The 24,222-nt window shown below is 49.3% G+C and overlaps 1 protein-coding gene across 1 annotated transcript in view; it reads right to left on the minus strand.

Moving 5' to 3' along the window:
- Positions 1-24,222, minus strand: part of LOC113586480 (retinoic acid receptor beta) — a 36,701-nt gene that overhangs the window by 7,999 nt on the left and 4,480 nt on the right. The window contains exons 2-5 of the mRNA XM_027024625.2: positions 20,706-20,854; positions 13,062-13,203; positions 6,349-6,509; positions 222-398 (exon numbers count right to left, since the gene is read on the minus strand). Of these exons, the coding sequence (XP_026880426.1) occupies positions 222-398; positions 6,349-6,509; positions 13,062-13,203; positions 20,706-20,854 (629 nt within the window). The remainder of the gene's footprint in view (positions 1-221; positions 399-6,348; positions 6,510-13,061; positions 13,204-20,705; positions 20,855-24,222) is intronic.

The raw sequence follows: 24,222 nt of genomic DNA on the forward strand, positions 1-24,222 counted from the left end.
TGCAGATGACCAATGCAGAAGTGTATCGATGTGCCCATGCATCCCACTTTGGAGGACAGATGCATTCACATTACAGACAGATACAGGTACCTTACCGTTATGAATGTGAACAAGTGGAAACACATAGCTGGAGAAAGTCATAAAAACTGGAATAAATGGTGATGAATTTACCTCTCCTCCCATGCACACACCCACACCCACCATCACACACCCACACCCACCAGTATGTCCAGGCAGGCAGCTTTGAGTAGAGTGATCTGGTCAGCGATGGTAAGTCCAGTGAAGCCAGGCACTCGTTTGGCAAACTCCACGATTTTGATAATGCACTTGGTGGCCAGTTCACTGAACTTATCCCATAGACCCAGATCCAGACGCACACGGTGATCAGCACTGGAGTTCTGCAGAGGGAGAGACGACACACACACACACACACACACACACACAGACATTTACAGTCAGATAGGTATAGGTCAGGGTTTTCATCTGACACAGAGAGATAATGATCTCTATTGCCTACACACTCCTCACACATCACATTCAAACGCATACACACAAACTGTGTACATATATATAAACTCCACAACACTATTGTAGGAAAAGACGTCTTGGCAAAGCTGTCAACTGACTGGCTCTAATAAAGCAGGCATTCTTTATTTGTGTGTGCGTGTGTGTGTGTGTGTGCGTGTGGGTGTGTGGGTGTGTGTGCGTGTGTGTGCGTGTGTGTGTGCGTGTGTGTGTGTGTGTGTGTGTGTGCGTGTGGGTGTGTGTGCGTGTGTGTGTGCGTGTGTGTGTGCGTGTGCGTGTGTGTGTGTGTGTGTGTGTGTGTGTGTGTGGGTGTGTGTGTGTGTGTGGGTGTGCGTGTGTGTATGCGTGTGCTTACTCCACCAGACACTGAGCTGGTCTGTGACTGAATCCTGTGCTCCCACTCCCACATATGGGAATCACTGATAGAGTTGTGACAGCCAGTAAGAGGAAAAGGAAGGAGACACTACCACACACATGCGCCATTAACACACACACACACACACACATACACAGAGCGAGGGGGGGGGGGTGATGGAGGGAGGTGTCCGTGTGTGGGAGAGAACTGTCAGTGGTTTATCTGGAAAACAGCATTTTTAAAACTAATATTTCATCCGGAAATATTTAGAAGTTAATATTTCATTTTGCTCCATTGAGATTTTGCTGGTGTTCTAGTGACACCTAAAATAACAGTGTGAACTGTACAGAACGAGAAAGAGATCACATGGGGGGGAAAAACCAGACGCGGCCAAAACGGGCGCGAAGCAGGAGCCAGCCGGAGTGGGCCAGACCAAGTGCCAGACTGAGCTATGTTATCCGGGGGCAGGAGAGAGGCGGCGGGTTTCCGGAGTGCTCGGCCATGCACACTCCGCTCCGCTCGGCGAGACCGTGATCTGAACAGCTGACGCTAATTTGTTTGTTTTCCAACAGTTTACATTAAACAGCCCATCTGTGTTGTCCCAGTAAGCTCACCACCACCAGACAGCCTGGGTCCACGCTGTGAGGACATACATGCACACAGAACGCGACCGAGAGAGAGAGAGAGAGAGAGAGAGAGAGAGAGAGAGAGAGAGTAACGAGATAGAGAGAGAGAAAATGAGAGAGAGAGAGAGAGAGAGAGAGAGAGAGAGAGAGAGAGAAAATGAGAGAGAGAGAGAGAGAGAGAGAGAGAGAGAGAGAGAGAGAGAGAGAGTAACGAGATAGAGAGAGAGAAAATGAGAGAGAGAGAGAGAGAGAGAGAGAGAGGGAAATGAGAGTGAGAGAGAGAGAGGGCAAATGAGAGAGAGAAAGGGAGGGTAATGAGATAGAGAGAGAGAGAGAGAGAGAGAGAGAGAGAGAGAGAGAGTAACGAGATAGAGAGAGAGAAAATTAGAGAGAGAGAGAGAGAGAGAGAGAGAGAGAGAGAGAGAGAGAGGGAAATGAGAGTGAGAGAGAGAGAGGGCAAATGAGAGAGAGAAAGGGAGGGTAATGAGATAGAGAGAGAGAGAGAGAGAGAGATAAGGCAAGAGAGACAGAATTCTCTTTATGGCTCCCACTACCTGGACCCTGACTGTTCCCTCTGTGGTCCTGAGGCAAAGTGCAGGACCATGGAGAATTAGGGCCCTCAGAGCTCTCAGTTCCCGAAACAAGCGGCAAACTACTAAAAGGAGCTCTGTGTATCTGCCTTATTCAAACTGTTCAATCCAATTAGAAACAATTTTATGCATGAGGACGTGGTTCCATCTAAAAGGCCACTTTCTTCCAAAGTGCCTTAAGAAAAGCCTCACCGTCCACAACCAGGCATTACAAAATCCTAATCTCTGTCCTGCACAGAGTGTCTGCTGGGACGAGCGTGAATACGCGCACTACAGATCATATAGATCATACTGCCCTTGCCAAGCAGTTGCCTTTGCTAATTATTTCTCTTTATCACTGTGACATTGACTTCCTGGGTGTTTTGTAAGTCGGCTAAACAAACAGATGCGCTTTTCTGAGCAGATGTACATCTGTTCATTAAGCCGCTGCTAGATGGACAGCGTTTATAGGAGCTACATACAGAATGAAGCCCTCATTGCAACTCTAAATGTACAAACTCACTGGATTTGGATTTTGGAAAATGCAGCTTTTTGAAGAATGCCATTTCATCACGAGTGAGAATCCTAGAGCCTGCAAATCAACAGCTGGTTTATTATGGCTCATCTTGAAGGAGGAGCTCCAGTCATTAACACGCGAGAGGAAATGATGCCCTCTCCGCTCCCGCGGCATTTGGGGCGAGGGGGCGGGGCATGGCCCATCGTTTATGGCTAAATGAGGAGGTGGATAAATCCCGTCTCTGGTTAAGGGGGAGGTGACTAAATCTGATCTCTGGTGAAGAGGGAGGCCACACGCCTGTGCCACCAGGAGCTCGCCCGGGCGGGCGAGAAGGCGTGGAGACAGCCAAGGTACAGATATTAAAGCCACTCGTCTTCGTCCTCCCTGCCAGGGCCCTGAGGGGGTGGGGGTGGGTGGGTGAGCAGAGGGGACGAGAAGGGGGGGCAGGGGGGATGCAGCAGTGGGCTCATTTGATCCCCCCATCGCAATCTCAGTCAATTACTGCGGTAGCATAATTCGATAGAAGGAAACAAGGAAGTGGCCGGGGAATTCTAATTCCATTCTGGGGCATTTATCCAAACAAATTAGACAACTCGCAACGTCAGAAAATAGGCGGCCGGTGTCAGAAGGAGCGCCACGGTTACGGACGGTGACGGGCATTCCAGGGCGGCTGGCCGGGGGGCTTGGAATGGCGGCGAGACGGCGCAGCCGTTATGCAGCTAATATCCCGCAAGCGAGCGATCTCGGGGCAGCCTCCTACAGGGGGAGAGGCAGCGCTGGGCCCGGCGTGGTTTTATTTTGCCTCTGATGCCGCCAGGGTCATTGCTCGTCACTGTGGCTGTCAATAAAACGTTATTCATGGTCGAGCTAAGTCGCTCTCCCTCACCCGCACGTGAACTCCTGAATCACAGAGGAGCCCGGTTTGAATATTTCGCTGCATAATTGGAGCTTTAACCTAATCTGGAGGGGGGGGGGGGGGGGGATCGGGGGGTTGGGGGAATGTGGGGCTCCTCCTCTGTTCCCAATAAAGAGATTCCTAAGGCACGTCAGGAACCAATCGCTGGTGATAATGAGGACTTTCTCCCAGGCAGTGGGGAAGGATGATTAGCTCTGAGCCAGATTAGGGCTCTCTGTGTGTGTGTGTGTGTGTGTGAGCGCGTGTCTATGTCTGTGTGTGTGTGTGTGTGTGTGTGTGTGCGCGCGCGTGTGTGTGTGTGAATGTCCTGCACAAACACAACCTACTCTATTGCCCTCTTTCCACAGGCTTTTAGCATGGACCCTGTTTTAGGCAAGGACCTGTTCTGGGAGAGAAGTTTTAAATACGTGCTAGAAGAAAAGTGCCTTTTTAAAAACAATTATTTCTTTTACGAATTTTCTCCCAATTTAAGTCTAAGACTACACACAATGTTTTGTAGACAATGGTTTTATAAACACTGAAATATTTCAGTTATTTTGCCTGTGGTGTTACAACTCACTGTTCATGAGATCTTAAGCAGATAGCAGATAAACTGATAACATTCTTGTCAGAGCAGCTCATTGCTGTTAGAACCGCATTAAAACAACTTTAGTCATTTATTCTGTATTGCCCTTGCACAACGTACATTTCAAACAGTGACTCCTATTCCCTTTGAAGCTTTCTTGCGTGTAGTTATGTCTGTTGAAAATACAATGACATTCAGATACAAATTTAGCATTTGTAAAATCCTATTTCTTTATTCTGACTTTCATCTCTCTCCCTATTATAAAGCGGCGAGCAATACGACAGCTGTAGTAAGATGTAACTCAAATGTTTTCTTACACGGCAAGACTCGAACGTTCATGTTTCAGAAGCTCCAGAGGTTGGGCATCATGAGACTGACTCATCCTTCCAAAAAGTAGAGCGTTTGACATGTGTTTGTGTATGTGTGTGTGTTTGTGTGTGTGTGTGTTTGTGCGTGCATCACATATTTACCCACAAACCAACACAAACCTACTGCAGAACCTGCCGATCTGAGCCCTGATAATGGTGCATGAACGTCAATCTCAGCTGCTGCACACTGAGCTCAGGCTATATTTAATCTACCTGCAGACAAATACTAGCTCGCTGTCGGTCACATCCGCAACGCTGTTCCACATCCCAGTCATTCAAAATAAGACCTAATCTCGACCTGCTATCAGGCCGTCAGTCAATCTGCCCCTCTTTCCACTGCTGTTTACTTGTCAGGAGGGTTCCCCGAGCCCAGGCTATCAGGAAAAGAGATCTACGCAACAGCCTTGCTTGTCTCAGTCTGGCACATCTCTTTTTGAATGCGCCCTGAGATTTAGGATGTTTTCATGGACTGCGACCCTACATTCTCACATCCAGTGTGCGCGCAGAAGGTCGCCGAAGGCAACTTTCGAAGGCGCGATTCCGAGCCTTCGGAGAGGTCACGGCAGGGTCAGCTTCGCCAAGAGCTCCCCCGATCAATTCCGTGATGCATTTCGCCCCTCGGGTCAGTGCTGCCTCTTCCTGATTTGGAGCTTTGGACCTGCTGATGTGTCCCTGCAGCCATGGCCCAAGACTCGCACTCCAAGAAGGAACCCAGGCAGGCTTCACCGTGCCGTGCGCTTTCACTGTTTAGGGGATGCTATATGGAGATGCTTACTCACAGGGAGGAGAGGGGACCAGCAGAGAGGAGCTCTAGGGCTAACTCAAACTCTTCAGCTATAGGACACACATGGTTGACACCTCCCCTGTCCCCCACCCACAAAAGCCCATGCAACCTGTTTTCTGCTCGTCATCGTTTATGCTGCTCCTCGCAGTGCTGAGGCAGGGGTGAATGTGCTCTTCAGGAGCAGCTTTTGAGTTGCCGAGGGGCAACCAGACGCTTCCCAAGCCCTGAGCACACAGCCGTTCCTCTAGCTGTCGCTGTCCACAGCAGAAACCTGATCAACATCTCCCAAGCCTCTCAGATTGCATTCGTTAGATAACATCAAACAGGCCCCCTTTGTTTTGCCTTATATTAATAACAAAACTGATGTTCAGGCGCCCTTTGTGAGGAACTCTCTAATCTTATTTCACCTCCATTGATTTCCACTGAATATCCAAAGCACTTTGCCTCCAAATACGGTGAAAAGCCTACTGGAGTCTGTGGATGGGAAAAGAAAGCCAAAGGGAAAGAATGGAAGTTATTGAATAGTTTGCAGAGATTTGCTGTAGACAGCGTTCATAATTGAGCTCTCTGGCTGTATTAAAGAGGGATTTAGAGTGGAGCACATGAGATCGATCGCCTCTGTTCTTGGTCCTGTATGAAGTCCAGTATGAGGTTTAAATCAGACAGACACTTCTCCGCTAACTCTGTGGTTCGGGCCCTCTGTTTTGGCTCCGTCGAAGAAGCAGGGGCCATGACACACTCGCGACTGCTCATGCATTCGATTAGCTCGCCATGGTTTCTGCCTCCTACTGTTCCTCTTGAAGAACTGTATCTGCAAAAGCAGTGCAGAAACTTTTACCGTGTGACACAACCTTCTCTGAGCCTGATTTTGCTTGAGCTCTCTTTTCCAAAAATTAGTGGATGAGCAACATTTAGTTTATATAACATAACATAACCATCAAAGCTCCTGAAGAGTCCAGACTACTAACCAACCACCCTTATCCAAAGCATCTTACATATTTAACAGTATGTCAGCTCCCCAGGAACTGAACCCATGACTTTGCTGTTGATAACACTGTGATGAGAAGCATGTTCCATGTTTAGTGCAGGGCCCTACAGGGAAAAGCATAGGTGCCATGCTCACCGTGGTGTACTTGCCCAGCTGGCAGAGGGAGGGGAACGTCTCCTGGTGGGCTCGTCGGATTTTCTCGATGATGGTCTCCAGCTCCGCCGTGAGCTCGTAGCTCTCTGCCAGCTCTGGCTTCGGATTCTCCTTTTTCTTCTTGTTGCGATCATTGCGTACCGCTGCGAGGGCAAAAGATAGCCTTCATCAGTACCTTGGCAAACAAGCATTTTGCACCATTTCAACAGAAATGCTGAAATGTACAGGAGTTTGAATTACATGAACCTTGGAACAAATCAGCCTTTACACCCTATACAAAGCCCTTAGTAACTGTTTCACTTCACATCTAATACCACATATGTAAAAGGAGACTTGAACAAAAACTGGTTATGTGGGGGTGAATGCACTCAAAGCTAACTTCATGGCAAATTACCTTGATACCTTTGATCAGAATGCACGAGAAGCGTCTCTTTTTGCTTTCTTTAAGTCATTTTTTCTGAGATATCACAGCCAAGGTAAGTGCTGAAGCTCACTGCCATTATGTTTAGAGCTTCTAAGAGATGGCCTCAGATTTCACAGGACGACCCTCATGTTTGGCCTTAGATTTCAAACGAACACCCATAAGCACTGATGTTTCTCATTCCCTTCCCCGATGGCCACTGAAAAAGTGGCTCCACACATCAAAGTGCAAAACAAAGGGGGAAGCAGGGAGGCGGCTTTTCAGACCGGAGCAGTTTATCTGCATCGAGGGGGCTCGTGAGCGGCAGTAGCTGAATCCTTTGGCGGCAGGCAGTGTGGCGAAGAAACACGCGGCCCCAGACGGATCAAGCGTGTGCACGGAGCGGCTCCGGCCCTCGCCTCCCTCTCCCTCCCCCCTTATCAATCCCCAGCCCCTCCCTCCATCACTTATCCACCCCTCCCCCACCTACTCTGAGCCAGGGCTAGAGATCTGCCGTCAACGGCCATGATTAATACAGGAGGGTCTGATGAAGGCAGCTGAGCTGGACGGCCGTCATTAAGGCGAGAACACCTGGTGCTGGGGACTGTGCAGTTTGATTAAGCCCTGGAGGAGCTCATGTTTTGGGGTGTGCGTGTGTGTGTGTGTGTGTGTGTGTGTGTGTGTGTGTGTGTGTGTGTGTGTGTGTGTGTGTGTGTGTGTGTGCGCGCGCGGATCACATCCAAGTTATCACTCGACGATGAGCGTCCAAGCCACACGGAGCTCCTGATGCCAATCACCAACAAGGCTCGGAAACCAAAATGCTGAGGTCATTATGATCATAACTAGCCTGCTATAGCTTCCACAGTTCATACCCACAACTGTGAAAGCAATGGCTGAGCCCTCAGTAAAAACATTTGTGTAACAAATATCCCATCTCTCGTCATCTTCTTTCATCTTTGTGTATTTACCTTTAAAAGAATATTTACATTGAGATGCATATATTCACAGTGACCTAAATTAAGTCCTATATTTCCCATCTGTCTCACTGCTAGCAAACCTTTCTCTGCATGACCAAAGCATATAGCATACAGAAGATCCCATACTACAGTTTAATTGTAATTTCAATCAAATCTAATAATCTGTGTATTTCACATCATTTAGGTAGAAAGTGCACATTTTAAGGCACTGTAGAATTATTGTTACTCTCTGCTGTAATTTGCAATATTGTCTGCAGAAAGGTCACCTGCTCTGTGTGCTTGTGCAGACTTCAGCATGCCCAGAACAGGGATACCCAGAGCCCGCTCGGCTTCACCTGACATGCATAATGAATGCACCACCTGCTGCTCCACCTTGTCCGACCTCCCACGTCACCCCTTGGCCCGGTGACATGAGTTCCCCATATCCAATTGGTTCCATCCAAACAAGCCCCGCCCAAGCCGAATGACAACAGAGGGGGGTGGCTCCCTCGCTACTGAATGTGTGTGGCTCGCTCTCATGCTGGGAGTTTCCGTTGTCCTCGGTGCCTTTGTTGAGCGCTCTTGTGATATCTTGGATTTGGAGACGTGTCACAAGGGCACAGGGTCATGCTGTCATATGGTAGAATGACCTATATGTTCACAAAGTGTGATTAACCTCTATTGCGATTTTGTCTATATATAATCTGAAGCCATGCTCATCATGCCCTGTCTGAGCCAAAACTATTGTTGTTGTAGCTTAAGTCATTACTGACATGTGGAATCATTTAGCTGATGGGAGTGCCTAATGAAGGTTGCATATTTGGCCCAGATTGAGTCTATGAAGTTGAGTGTCTGTGGAATCATAAAACAATGAATAAAGCTGACAGTGAATGAGGCCCAGTACGACCACAGCCAGGATCCTCATTCATCCACTACCTTACTACCTTAAAATCGGTTCAAGAAGCTCGTATAGCTTTACTCCTTTTTTTTGTAAAAGAACGTTTAACCGAGCTTAATCTAATGCTGAAGCCCTACTTCTACTAAAGCTTCTGTTTTTGTGCAAACCTCTTGACTTGCTAACCCAGTGTTAAAAGCTCTGTAGTAAAATGTATTTTCATTATTACTTCTTAGGCTGCTGTGGTTATTTTTAAGATCAAGAACGTGGGACAATTTTCAAATGTGTGCATTAGTGTGTGTCAGCTTTGTGCCTGCTAGCTGCGCAGCACCTGCATCTGTATAAGTGAACTGGACTGAGGGGTTTCCAGACGCAGCACATGACAGTAGAGCCGCTTCCTTGTGTGCAACTGTTTTCTCTCTTTTCTTCAGAGGAAAAAAGCCCACATTCACAGTTCAACTTCTTCAACGGACCTGAAAAAAAGAACAATGGAGGCCTAACCAAGCTCTCTCTGTGTATACGAAACCTGAGAATCCCCTTCATGTGTCCCCGTGCGCCAAGCACATGAACAAGCAAGCAAACTATAAAGGAATAGGCGCGTGCTGTCTCTAGTATGGGGGAGGCTTCGTGATCGGGTGGTGGGCGGCAGTGTGAGTCAGAGGTAGGCTTGCTCCATTTACGCTAGTGCATGCTGCCTTTGTGATGGCGGCCGCGCGCACACAAACACAAGCCTGTGATAGCAGAGGTGCTGTGATGCTTTGCAACAAGGCCAGCAAACCGCCTGGGGGCTAAAGCACACACCATGCAAGTCCAGAGGAGGGTGAATACAAAACATACAAATAATACAAAACAAAAAACAAAAAACAAAAGGTGGGCTGACAGCAAAGCAAGAAGACGAATAACAAACATAAAAGCCAACTATGGCCCGTGTGGTTCCCATGTGACCCTTTGCCACATTGCGCAATGTGTTAGCACGTTAGCGCATTAGCACATTAACGCATTTGCATGTTAACGCATCAGCACATTAGCGCATTAGCACATTAGCATGCCGTGTGGACTAATGAATGGGCGTCGTAGCCTTTGCCGTACACTGCGTGAGCCTAGCTGAGTGAATGCAGGGCCTGGACTCCATCTGTGCCCAGGCTTCTGGCTGGCATGCTTCAAAGATTACAGTGTGATAGGAATCTAACGGAGGGACTCAACAGCCGCTTAAAGCTGACACATTTACAGTGGCGGGTGTCGGGGGAAATGGGGGTGGGGGGGGGGGGGGGGTTGGGAGGAGCAGGGGGTTGTCGTGGCTGTCGGTGTGTTAAATGCAGCTGTCACAGACAGGCCCTCCTAATCCCCTACATGATATGAACAGGAACAGGAGAGCAAACAGCCATTTAACTCCACACTACAGTTATGTGCACATGATAGTGTTTGTGTGTGTGTGTGTATGTGGCCTGTAGGTGCTGTATGCACGATACATATACACTATTCAATTCAGAAGAGCTCGATATAAATTGTGTAGCACATTTTACCGGGAACCTCGCCCCCACAGCAGAGCTGCAGAGATCCAAGTTCAGACCCCTTAAGAGTAATGAAGATGACAGTAGCAAAGAAATAACCCACCCCAGGTAAATCCAGGTGAGGGTCCCGCCTCCTGTATCTGTGGGAACCGCTCGGTCCCCGGGACTTAAACATACCCCTAATGTGCCTTGCCATCCTCCTCCAACTACCAGCTGTAGTCAGCTTAATCACCAATTCCACTGAGCAACACTTAAGGCGTGCAGATAAAGATCGCAGTGAACTGCTGTCAGTGGACGTGAGAGAGGGCGGGGGGGGGGGGGGGGGGGGGTCCGATTTCCACTTCAAAGCCCCTCTTGAGACAATAACAGAGGCATGCAGGAGAGGGATGGAGAGAGAGAGAGAGAGAGAGAGAGAGAAAGGGTGATTGGTGTAAGGGTGTGTAACTGTAACTCATACACCTCGTATAGGTGCTCTACTGCTGGTTTCTCAGTCTCTCACTGATAACAGGGAGCTCGTCTTGAAGTGCCACAGCACCTCTGTCTCCCTCTCCCACATCATCCTTGTCCACCTTCCTCCGTACCTGAGAATCCTTTTCTCACCTCTCTGTCTTTCTCTCCCGTCAGTCTTCTCTCCTCCGGTTAATCCTGTCGGCCATTCTATGTGTTAGTTGTGAACGTGACCGAGCGGCGTGGCATCGGTAGCGGTGTGCGTGGATCACACTCCTGTCCCGGGCGTCCGTGTGCCGGCCATCTGTGCGGCATGCGGCCCCGTGGCGTCGCACCGGCGCGACAGATGCACGGGTAAATAAGCGCGATATTTCTCCCCCACTCTCGTCACGCGGGTCCGCGCTGGCAATGGGCCGTGCCGGGCTGGGCCGGAGCGCGCGCACGCCCGTCACTCTCGGGGTGATGGCCAGAGCAGCTCCCGGTTCAGTCTGGTAAAAACTCAGGAGGAGGCAGAGGGACTGGGGTTTAAGCCAGCTTTCCCCAGGGGATCTCTCTCTCTCACGCTCAGCTGAAAGAACTGAAGGGCTTGAGATAATCTTAGCGATGTCCCCCCTCCCCCTGCCGGACTCTCAACACAGTGGCTAATTCTGTGGCAGATCATCAGCTAGTCAGCTGAAGAAAGAGAGAGAGAGAGAGAGAGAGAGAGAGAGAGAGAAGGGAGAGCAAACTGTATGTGCCTTTGTTTACTAATGATTTTCCCCAGCAGTGGCTGGAGGTGGACGAGTGGGAGGGGCTTACCAGGTGGCAGCCAGCTGCTGACATCTTCCTTAAGGCTGTTTAGCCTAATAACAGTACTAACTTTAGCTTTCTATTACACCACGTGGGGCAGGGTAGCAGTGCAGAGACACTGTTAGATGACATATTAGGGTGAAACTGAGTGAACAGGGACTGTCTTGCTGCTGTTCTCATGGAAGAGTGAATCTCTGAGGTAAGTGTCATATAAAGAGCCATACTATCGTAGCACAAAGACCTGGAGCTTCTCAAAGACTGTCCACTTTTTGTAATTGGACAGCAGAATCTCTCTCCTATGCATGTAGACATGCATGCATGTGCACGCACACACAAACACACATGCACACACGCAGAGGAAAATGTCTTCTTTTGTGTGTTGGTTTTTTTTTAGCTTTAAGGCTAGTTACCAGCATGGCCCCGTGACCCCCCTACTTCAGGAAGAAGCCCCACCTACCGTCACCTACCACTACCGTTACGTTTAGTATGAACTCTGTCTTTGTGCCTACCCTAAACCTGCCTACCGCGCGATGGCATTAAGATGTCTCGCCTGTCCTTTCGTCCCAGAAAAAGGACACGCGAAAGACTCCGGCCCATGCCGCGCCCGCACACAGTGGGCCCAGTGGCCGGGGCGATCGAAGCAGCGCGCGAAATGGACGGTGCTCAGCTCTGCCGTAATCCCCCCTCCCGCTCCCCACCCTCCCAAGGCCGAGCCGAGGGGGGCCGTGACGCGTTCAGCAGCAGAAGTGCAGTTCCAGGTATACCAGGGGTAAGAGGCAAATCGCCGGTGCCCTGGTGCGCCACGACGACACCGAGTGTGGCTTTTCCCATTCTGTCTGAAACGGCCTGACGAAGCAACTCAAGAAACGTATTTATTAAATTAATAGGGAGAGCAGTGAAGCAGGCTTACTGGTGTATCTAGAAGAAACCATCAAGACGTAATGGGCCTGTGAGTCAGACAGCAATGGGGTAGGAAAAGACAAACGCAAAAATGACACTCATTTCTAAACCGCGGCTGTATTCCCATCTCCTCAAGCTGCAGTTTTCAGCACACAATGGCACAAGTTATCGGTGGCAATGATACCGATCTTCAGAAACTACAGTGAACGCAAACGGCAATGATAATGAAGGTTATAACCTGCTGTGGGCGGAGGGATGTGGGCGGGCGGAGGGGGGGGGGCATCGCTGGGGGAAAAAAGAGCCTGTATGACATTTCCATGGTATTTATCGGAGAGAGGACTCTGCTAGCCTGATGCGGGGAGATTTTATAACATACCATCTCATCATGACATACTGGCATTATGACTCGCTCACTCAAAGGTGTACTAGAACACTCACACCTGACCTTTAATCTGGCTTTCTTAGGTTTACCGTGAAGGGATCTGAAAGCGTGCCCTAGTAATCATCACAGGCGTGGGGTAGTTCAGCTCTACTACCACAGTTGTGCCTGGATTAGCTGTGCGAGTGAGGGCTCGAAGACCCATTTGTTCTTTTCATGATGGAGAAGCTCACTTTCACTTTGCTTACCTGGTGATACATTCTGGGAGCCTTTTGGGACACAGAGAAAGAGCAGTAATAGATAGAACCTGTCAAGGGCAAAAACCTGCATAGTAGTGTGTGTGTGTGCTTGCGTGTGCATGCGTGCGTTTGTGTGTGCGTGTGTGTGTGTGTATGTTTAACACAGGTCGAGAACTCACACTCCTTGGACATTCCAACGGCAAAGCACTTCTGTAGTCTGCAGTACTGGCAACGGTTCCTCGTAACCTTGTTGATGATGCAGTTCTTGTCTCGGTGACACGTATAAACCATGTTCTTCTGGATACTCCTGCGGAAGAACCCCTGAGAAAGGAGGAGAGAAAGAGGGAGAACAAGGGAGAGAAAAGGAGAGAAAGAGATTCATCCTTTGAAACAAGAACACATGTACATGAAATAAAGAATATTCAAATCTCTTTTTCAAATTCAACTATTCAAATTACTTTTCATAATGTTTAACAGATGAATTCCAAAAAAGCCCTTTTTTGGTCAGACACTGACTGTGAAGTGTACCATCTTCTAAATGAGTCAAGGATATTCAAGCAATTAAGCATGCAGCCCAACCCCCCCCCCCTTTATGGGAATATCTGCTAGCAGACAAATGGGCCCTCTGATGGAGCTGATGGAGCTAATGGAGAATTATTCTCTAGGGAAAGCTCCAAATTTAACTGGCCCATCTGTGTTCATGATTTTATTTACTGCATCTATGAGACGCATTTCATGTGCCCATGTAACAACGGGTACGGGAGATCTGAATCGCTGCCGTTAAAATGAAAATTGTGTTTCTTGGCGAGAAACCTCACTGCTCAGCTGCTCTGTGGAGCAACTGTTCTACATAGGATAAAACAAAAGATAATGGATTACATATTCGCATTATAAATAGTGATATAAACTAAACAAACAAGGTTGGGTGATTTCCTGAGGAGGAATATTGCCTTTGGTGTGATCCAGTGCGATCCATCTCGCTGGTGCTGCAAATGCAGAAACGACAGCCGTTTCCTTGAAAAGGAACGTTAAAAAAAATCCTTAAAGGCTTTTTAGTGAATATTAATATGTTGTTGCTCGGCGGGTTGGCAGCAATGGCGATCAGTCATATACGGGTGTGCGCGCCCGCTCATGAATGGGTGTGCTTCCCTCCCAATGATGGCTGGGAAAGGGCGGTGGAAGAGGTGTGTGTTTGTGTGTGTGTGTGTGTGTGTGTGTGTGTGTGTGTGTGGTTGAATTTCCATTTGCCTTTCGACCAGTGACTGATGGGGCCTTGCGCTTTCATTAGAGGCCGAGCAGAATGCATGATGGGTAACGCATTAGCACGAAGGGCAGAAGTGTCCTGAGCCCCTCCTCCACCCTCCCAGCCTGAGCCGTCCCCCTGCCCAAGCACCCCCCACCAGCCAATCTCTCGCATGCTCATTCCCCAGGCCACCGCCAATGGTGCTTCACAATCGGCGTGACGCCGGGTGACCGCGATGAGGTCACGCACCTCCGCTCCCCCTTTGGGTAATAGACGTCTTTATCCACAGCGATGTCAGCTGGGCGTGCTCCAACGCGTCGCGCTCTCCACCCCTGATGGATGAAGATGGCGTGCAGGCTCCGCGCGGACGCGGCAGCCAAGGCCGCAGAGAGCTTAAAGGCTGCGCATCGCCCGTGACTGTGGGGGACGAAGGGCCTGGGGCCTCAGCCCAGAGGTGTGTGCACAACCATGGGGCGTGTGGGGTCTCTGTTCTGCCTTCATCTAATCCTCCTGTTGGCCCCAGAACTCAGGCTCAGTTTCATTCAGTTTTTCATTTTTGCTCGTCCCGTCCCTTAGGATCGCTCCTTTCTCTCCCTCTTTCTTTCTCGGTCTCGTGCTGTATGTGACTGAGCGTTACCTGTGATTAAACTGACCCTGAGGTGCCGACGCCTTGATAATTCGCTGCTCGCTCGGCCATGGCCAATTTCCTTCTCGGATGACTTGCGCCAGGTGGCATGTAAACGGAGCAGATTAACGGGCGAGATAGCGCCTGTCTGCATGCCCCTCTCCACCCGCGTCTGTGTGCGTGGGGCTTTGATGAGGGTCCAGCTCCTCGTACTGACCCGACGAGTGCAGATCTGTCTCATCAGACACGTCCGAGCTTGGCGAAAGGGTCCGTGTCCAAGAATTTATCCAAGTACACGCAGAACAATCGGCCAGGGGTATAAAGCCCGACACCCCCCCCCCCGTTAACTGCATCTTAACTAGGATCATTATCTTCCATCTTGTTACCTTAATGGCGGTGGGATAGGGTGACACAGGAGGCTAAAGCATCACCAGGCATCTCATTTACAGATTAAAAATCGAAAGCACTGCCCATCAATTATTTACCCTCCGCCCACCCCGCCTCGCTAACCCACGCCTTCCCGCCGTCTCTGTCCCGCCTGCACTGGTGATGCTTTGTGTCGCATGAACATTTGGTACGGGCCTGGGGCTGGATTACTTTTCGCTCTCAGTCACGCAGACATCTTATCGCTGGACACCGAAAGTGGAGAGGACACCAGAGACCCGGGAGAGAGAGGGGAGGAGAGGGAGAGAGAGAGAGAGAGAGAGAGAGAGAGAGGGAGGGAGTGAGAGAAGCAGCCCAGATATTACTTACACCTGTAGTTCTCTGAAGTGACAGGGCAGACTAGGGTAGGGGTGGGGGGTGTTGTATCAGGTTCCGGCTAGCCGAGCGGAATGGAGTGTGGGGAGAAATATGTTTCGGGCCGCCTTTGCGCGTTTCCCTGTTGAACATGGAAGAGGTGAGGGGTTAGGGCTGGCCTCCGCTGAAAAGCCAGGTTAAATAATGGCCCAAGGAAAAGGCAGGCGAGGACACACAAAGTCACTCTTTGTCGTTCGCAGCAAACGTGAAACCACAGAAGATAACAGGAGGGCCCGCAAAGAGAGGCATGGCCAGCCATGACCGAACAGAGCCCTTTTCAATGCCCGACAAGACGGACGAGAGACCCCGGGTTGCCCTCCGCAGCGGTCTCACCCTCGCCCCCCTCTCTGTCTCGCTCATTCTCTCTGCACCCCGTCTGCTGCCATCTGAAAGGCGCTTATCTTTCCACGAGGTGCCCGAAATGCAGACAAGAAGAAGGTCTTTTCTGGGCCGTGCTTGCACCGGCCCAAAACAGACGGGTTGCTGTGAATAAGGAAGGATGAACAAAAATAGGGAAGCGGCTCCAACCATTACGAAGCTCCAGGATCCTCCTTTTGGGGAGTGGGCACGAGCACCTCAGCCCTGACCCCTGCGTGAAGAGATCAGACACAACCGAAAGCCTTCAGCCGTCATTCACTGCAGAGGGGACTGTAGCCAGGCCAAGGGAGCCCTGCTGGTTCACAGGGGACATCTAGGCCTGTTGTCCAGGAAACAAGACTGCAGCCCAGCACCACTGTGTACCACTGCCCTGTGGGTGTCTCCCGCTGCCTTTAAAGTTTTGATGCAATTAAAAAGGACTGGTGGGAAAAGTGTCGGCAGGGGTGGGAGTGGTCCTGCTGGTTGGTGCACAAGGCAAGGTCTGCTGCCATACACACACACACACACACACACACACACACACACACATACACGCACGCACGCACGCGCACGCACACACACGCACGCACACACACACGCACGCACACGCACGCACGCACACACACACGCACGCACGCACACGCACACGCACGCACACACACGCACGCACACACACGCACGCACGCACGCACGCAAACACACACGCACGCAAACACACACGCACGCAAACACACACACCACACACTCAAGTTTGCCGAGCGTACTATCATCAGAGCAGTATCATTCCACATTACGTGCATGACATAAATTATGACATGCATTCACTGAAAACAGATTGAAATGCAGTGCACCTCACAGCCCCCACCCCCCAACTTAAAGTCTGACAGATGATGCATTTGATCTCCTATTCTGTCAGAGCTGACACTCCTTGACACTGAGTTGACACTATTCATCTGCACTGCCCTGCCCTTGGCTGCTTTCTGTGCCGTGTCCTTAATATAATAATTACATAACGCCAGCTGACAACGTCTTGCTCCACGTAAAACGGCCCACTTTCAAGTCTGGAACCATGCGGAGTGATAGATAAGGACTAAACAACAGCGGCACATTTCAAAAGAAGGGTGTTTATAAGACAGAGAGCACGCTAGAGAGGAACATAGGTGGTGGTTACACAATCAAATCCATTTTCTCCTTCTCGCATGAGGGATCTTTTCACGGGCGGCACGGGAACGGCCCCGCGCGGCCTTCCTCGGCCCAAAAGCAGCGGCACGTTGCTGAGTGTTGGCAGAAGACATTAGCGGCGCACGTGCTAGCGGGCCTTTGATTCACACTCTCACTGTTCCCAGACAGACGTAACACACTGTCCTGCTTTCCTTTCTCTCTCTCTATTCTTCTCCAGTCTACCTCGTCCTTCTCTCTTCATTATCTTTTTCTCCCCCCCCCCACTATTCCTGCTTCTGTTACTCTTCCCTGTAGCACTGATGCCAGACAGCAGCGCGTGAATAAAGGCATTAAAAACTACCGCCGAGAAACGCACGGCCCGGCAAACTGGAGCGGAAGAGTTGCAGGAGCGGCGGGTTCATCACAGCTAGCGCATGCGGCGCTGCTGCGCGAGACGGACGCGCCGACGTGTCCACGCAGCCTTGCGGCTCTGCGTGAGACGGACGCATCGACGTGCCCCCAGCGGCTCCACAGGGATGGCGTTGGCCAGCGGGAACGGCGGACAAAATGAGAAATGAAGTAGAGTGATTTGTCTCCTTAAATGTAAGCCCTCCTACAGTGTTCTGAGTGGGCTTTGATTTACATGAGCACTTTGAAGCCCTCTGTACTGCATTTCAAATGTGTAGGTTCTTATTATTTTGATTACTATTTCTATTATTATTGCTATTATCATTATCACAAACTCTTGAGTTGCGAGAGCTTTTTTGAGCCATTCTGCTTATACTCTTTAACTGGAAGGCTTTGTAGTACACTGGGATTCAACTTTATGAAGCAAAAGATCACATATATGTGCCCTCACTTCAGGGTTGGAGGGGCCCTGTTAGGAACAGTGAAAAACAAAGCAAGAATAGCATTTTAGGTGTGTATTAAGGGACAACTAAACGTCTGATCAACAATAGCATGAAAAAGGTTTTTGGGAGATTTTTACTTTTTGTTTTTTTACAATGTTTTATCCCAGTCACACAAAGTGACAAATAATTCAGTGTTCATTGTGCTTTGTATGTTTTTTCTCTTTTGTTTTACCATGGGAAATCATCCAAAACTAGCGTTAAGGGATCCTTCTGACATTACACGCGTCCCCAGAATGCTATTTAAAACTGTAACATCCCTGGTGTGCAAAATGTCAGCAAATCAAATCAAGTCGTGGTGGACGCTACATGACCAAAAGTATAACTAACACAATAACACACAAATCCTCTGAAATTGCACTCAGATTGGTCCTCTGTTATCTATTCTCCCCATTTTAAAATATTCCACTGCGAGTTGCTGTGACGAATGCGTTGATCAGAACAGGCGAGCTTGCTTATGAATGCCAAACTCTCATCAGCCTTATAGAAGGGAAGGATGGCAGGAACCGTCTCTAAAGGCAGAACAGATGCTGATAATGAGGATGTGGCAACGTTCTCACTTCCAGCGTTACGACAACGGATCAGGCATGCCGGTGGAAAGGCATCATTCTTTACACGACAGAACCAACAGGGAAATATTGGCAGCAAGTTTTTTCTTTTGTGACTAACAGAACAATACACTGAATGTGGAGACACAAGGCGCAAGCCAGAAATATCCCAATGTCAAAAAGGATTTTGGAGTCAAAGCTAGCCGCCCAGCTCTTTAGAGCTTGACTCGGGCTTAGCTGGAGACAGCCAATGTCGAATGCATATGCATGCACTTATGGCTGCCCATATGTTTCTGAGCCATTTTACCAATTCAAATCGGACGTCCGGTCCTATATCAAACAAAGCACCGTCATGTCAAACGATGCAAATTGAGGGAATATCTGATCAACAGACAGACGGAGAAGAGCAGGAGAAATGTGGCCACCCCACACACCTGTACACGCACAGACGCGCACACACACACACACACACACACACACACACACACACACACACACACACACACACAGACACACACACACACACACACACAAACAGAGGCATAAACATGTCTGCTGGGGGATCTCTTAAGCCTCTGTAATGCATACAGGCAGAGGCTGAAGGATCAGAGAAACATAATGGCAGTATTGTTTGGCCAGTTAGGAGGGATTTCAGTGAGATGCTCTTCAAAGCTGTTTGGTTGTCGGAGTGAGGACAGGATATGGTCTCTCTAAATTTACATGAACTGAACCAATATGCAATTAGTGGCTCTTCTCCCTCTCTCTTTGTCTGTCTCTTTTGCTGTCTTCTCTTTCTCCCAGTGGCTCAGACAAGAGAAGTTTGTCTCTTGCACTGGTCTTTAAAGCTCCACCAACCCCAGAGGCATTGGCATATGACACAGAAAGGCTGTATAATCCCCATTCTAATCCCGTTCAAATCGCAGTGCTGCTGAAATCAAAACCAGTGCAGCCTGAATTCTGGTACTTTTACACCCTCCCTCTCTGCCTCTCTTGTTCTCTCTTCCAGTCTTTCTCTGCCCTGTTTCACTTACTGTTGATGTGAGGCTCTGGGTCTCACTATATTAGTCATATTCTTAGAAGCAAACATGCTTTTAATGTTTCTAAATCAGAATCTCTCCCCTGAGAGCCTCTGACAGTGAGGTAGTGTGTGGCCCCACTCTGACTCTGTGTGTGTGTGTGTGTATGTGTGTGTGTGTGTGTGTGTGTGTGTGTGTGTGTGCGTGTGTGTGTGTGTGTGTGTGTGCGTGCTTTGCCATCTCATAGCCCTAGCCTGCTCACTGGGCTCAGAGAGAAGTTGAGGTCAGTCAGCGAGGGACCGAGCTCCCAGCACTGACTCGGCGATGTGTGTGCATTGTGGACGGGAACTGTTCTCTGTCTGTCGCTCTTACACACACATTCATACTCACACTCAAACACACAGAAACTGCCAGTATACCCAGAGGAGGACAATATCCTGAATATCCTGGGCATCAAGAAATTGCTCCAAGGTTCAGCTAATGTGCATTAGGTATGCTTGTTTTTTTCTCACACTGCTTACTAGCTATCTCTTGATACAAACTGTGCCATCGTAGTTCATGGCACCACAGTAAGTCTTCAGAAAATGGCTTTATTTGAGCTGAATTCCACCTCCTCACAAAACTCATGAGTTCCTGCTGTTAGGAAACTTGTAACATGGCTTTTGTTGTTTGTTCTATTTTATTCAAGTCCCTGAACTACTCAGGTCAGACCCAAGTGCACTTCAGCTCTGCCGGCGAGGAGCCACGCAAGGCAGGTGATGCGAGCAGCCAGCAACAGCTGGGGAAGGCAGGCATGAACCTATGGCCTTGGGGGAGCTTGGCCAGCTCAGAAATCCCCACAGCTAAATCAATCCCACAGTTGCTTCTGTCCAGATCTGCTGACACCTTAAACTGTACGTCTGTGTCTCGGCTCTGGGCTTCCCAGCGTTCTGTTTGAAGACGACAGCCTATGATTCAGGTCCAATACTGCGGGACTAGCACAGACCTTTTACACATTAGCATATTATGGCAGCAGGTTGTGCATCTCAGTCAGGCCCCGAGCTCAAGCAACCTGCCCTGTTCGGGCACTTTGAAGGTGGCTTCTTCAGGTGGCAGAGAGAGATGTGTTCCTGGGAGATCTACAGCAGTGCCAGGAGTGGGTGCCAGTGAGCGTGGTGCCCAGCTTACCTTGCAGCCCTCGCAGGCACTGACACCGTAGTGGTACCCCGACGACTTGTCCTGGCACACGAAGCAGGGCTTGTAGACGCGCGGCGGGGGCAGCGGTGATGGAGGGCTGGGCACCAGCTCCTCCGAACTGCTGCTCTGGGTCTCGATGGCTGCGGGCAGATGAGAGCGAAGAGACAAGGATTACACAGGAAACAAATCCTCTAAAACACCACACAGGGCACTTTAGGACGAGCAAACGTTTATTAGAATTACCGAACTACTAAATGAACACAGTTCATTTTTATCGTGATCATCAACGTGAGCCTTTTTTCTCTTAAAAAAAGTTTTGTTTTCTTGAAAACCCAAAGAACATCAGGCCTTTATAAAATATGATAGGATCATCCAAAACAAAACAAAACAAAAAAAGAGATCAACAATCCTCTCATGGCGACCCAAAGTAGATGCTGAAATGGTCAGACTGCATCGGTGGTCAAGGAGACAACACCGGCACGCTCTGAAGCCCAGGCCAATCAGATGATCAGATTACCACATGGAGATCTCCAGAGCAGTAAACTCACTTAGCCAAGTCATTCGGTCACTTAGCTCCATTTGGAAATGATCTCGGCCTGCCCTGCTGCCCTTTTTCCAGCCACTTCTTTCAGCTCCGAGAGACGCCTTAATCCCACGCGTTTCACCGTACAGTGTCCAGAGCTCTAGCCGATCGTCCCTTCTGTACGACTGAGCTGCGCGTTTGGTCAAATTCCCGGCGACGCCACAGGACATCTCGAATCATACGGCGGGAAAATCTAGAAAATCTTCTCTGTCAGCACGGGGTAGATCGGCTTCGTTACCGTGCGCTGGCACACGTTTAGTTAACTAAATGATGTTACTGAAGACAGGCGGCAGGGAGCGGTGGAAGGCTCGGCTCCGCCTCATGTCAGCACGATCGATTCCTCGGGGGCGGGGGGGCGTTTCTGCTGTGCGCACGCACGCTTATAACCAGGTTTACTCGTTAGACCTGCATCAGCCTCGGGTGCCAGCAGAATATTTTTCCTAAGAGACTGTGTCAAGTACTGACCTGAGTCTCAGCTGTAACATCCTGGGTGCGAATATGGAATTTTATATGTACGTAATACACAAAGGAGATGCTTCTTACCATAAAACCATTATTATCCTAATGCAGATATTCTAGGTTGAGGGGTCAGTAATTTATAGTTTCATGACCATCGTTACTCAGTTACTCAGCATACTCATCCCATTGCGCATAAATATTAACAATAGTAGAATAAGTTTCATTTAGAAACCATTCTCTGTGTGTTAGGGCTTGAAAACTAAACCCTAGAATGTGTCCCTCGGCTACACCCAGCGAGGTCAACTAGGTTGCCAGCCAGGGTGTGAGAAAAAGAGAGCTCGCCACTCCAGTGTGAGCAACATGTGACTCCTTCATCCCTGATCTGAGGCCAGATTAACAGGGTGAATAAATGCAGCTCGAGTCTCTAACTAAGTGCGCATTGATTGCGGGAGGCTCCCTTCCTCTCTCTCTCCCTCTCTCGGTGTGTTGGGATGTCAGCCGTTATGCTGATAAACGACCTTATCGATCTCATGGCTCCGCCTCCTCCCCTGCGACTCCCAGCGCTCTGGCTCCTCTGAGTAAAAACTGATTGGATTAATGAAGGCGGACGGACGATCCGTTTTCATTTGAGTCAGGTGGGCCGGCGCTGTGGCCTCAATCGCCGGCCGCGTTTCCAGCTCTTCCCCTCGGCTGCAGCGGGAGACCCTTGCCTCCGGGAGCTGCAGGGTGCGTGTACATCTGTTCTAATCACCGGAGACATGGAGCGCAGTCGGTGCTGACGCGCGATCCATTTCCACTGACCGCGTGTGCAGCTGGGGAGAAAGGGATGTAATATGTAAAAAAGAAAGGGGGGGGGGGGGGGTGTTTGTAGCATGCAGTGTGCAGTGGCTCAACTTGTGCCATGTCAACAGAGCATAATTCATATTCAAGCTCACTCCGTGGGAGGGAAGAGGAGGGGAGAGATAGTGAGTGAAAGAGAGAGCATTCCCCTCGTCTTTCTCCGGTGGTACACATTTTAAACTGGGCAAAAGGCGTCTGACCACCTGCAGCCAGATGGGGCACATAAAGGCAGATGCACTTCCCCCCCTCCGGTGTCAGGGTGAAATGACTGTGCCAGGCGTGTGGGGGGAGGCCCTTCTCCATTTTCTGGGCGATTACACTTCAGCACAGTAGACGGCCGTCCACTGCATGTTAACATACACATGGCTATCATTATAAGGGCATGGAAAGAGAGTGGGGGGAGAGAGAGAGCGAGAGAGAGAGAAAGAGAGAGAGGTACTCCTAAAAGAGCAGGCGGAGAAAAATGTTTCGTGGCTTGTGGCGCACTGAACCCCTAGCCTCTGGCTGAACTCCCCAGCAGGGTCAGGCAGGAAACACACACACCCATTATAGCCCATTCTCTCAATGGGGGGAAAGCAAACTGAAAACAGCATGGTGGAGTCGACTGGTTGGGTACCACACACAATTACACACACACACACACACACACACACTTAAAAGGTATAAATCCCAAAGAACTGGACTGAAGTAACAAATTCAATCACTGGGGCAGGGTGATCTCTGTCCCATGCCACCACCCCTCACATTAGTTGTCATTTAAGTATCATGCAAACTCTGATTACGACTAAGTCGCTTTGACAAGTAGCTTTATAACAGTCCAACTCCATGTCCAGAGAATTTGTCTGATCTTACTTTGGGTTTGCTTTCTTTTCCAAAGGGCCTGCTCTCATTATGTCCCACCTCAGCACTTCACCCCACACAAACAAACTGCCGTTGCCATGACACCACAGCACTAGCATTCAGAGGCCCATTTCACAAAAACGACAGTGAAAATAAACAACGTAAATGCGCACAGGGAGGCGAAGAGACAAAGACAGAGTGAGTGGAGGACGGAGAAGAGCCAAGAAGGAAGGAAAGATGAAGCAGGAAGGGGGAGAGTGAGAGAGAGAGAGAGAGAGAGAGAGAGCGAGAGAGCGAGAGAGCGAGAGGCATTTCCTGTATATCCATGGGGGAATTTTTCCAAAGTTTGATGGAGGGGGGTTATGGAAAGAGAGTTCAGTGTTCTGGTGAAGGTGCGTGTCAGGGAAGTTGATTGATTTGGCTTGATTAGATACACAGTTCAACACAGAAGTTGTCTTTATTTAATGGGCCTGTTTTTGGGTCGTTTCTGAACTCTGAACTGCCAACCCCAATTCTCTCCCACCCACACACATGCACACACCCACCGTTTTGTGCCTCTAAATTCAGTGAGATCCGTGAAAGTTCACCCAAAAGTTACACAAAATTAGAACCAGCTCACCTTAACATTCAGTGGCTGTATACATTTTACAAAGAAGAGCCATTTTAAGGGCTAAGAAAGTCATTTGAAAAGGAAAATCAAAGAATAAAAAGTTAATAATTAAGTTAATAAGTAAGCAAATAATTCAATTTAATTTCTTCACCTACACATTCAAAAAGGTCAATGAA

The sequence above is a fragment of the Electrophorus electricus genome, chromosome 4, assembly GCF_013358815.1.
Source record: "Electrophorus electricus isolate fEleEle1 chromosome 4, fEleEle1.pri, whole genome shotgun sequence".
Classification (NCBI taxonomy): Eukaryota; Metazoa; Chordata; class Actinopteri; order Gymnotiformes; family Gymnotidae; genus Electrophorus; species Electrophorus electricus.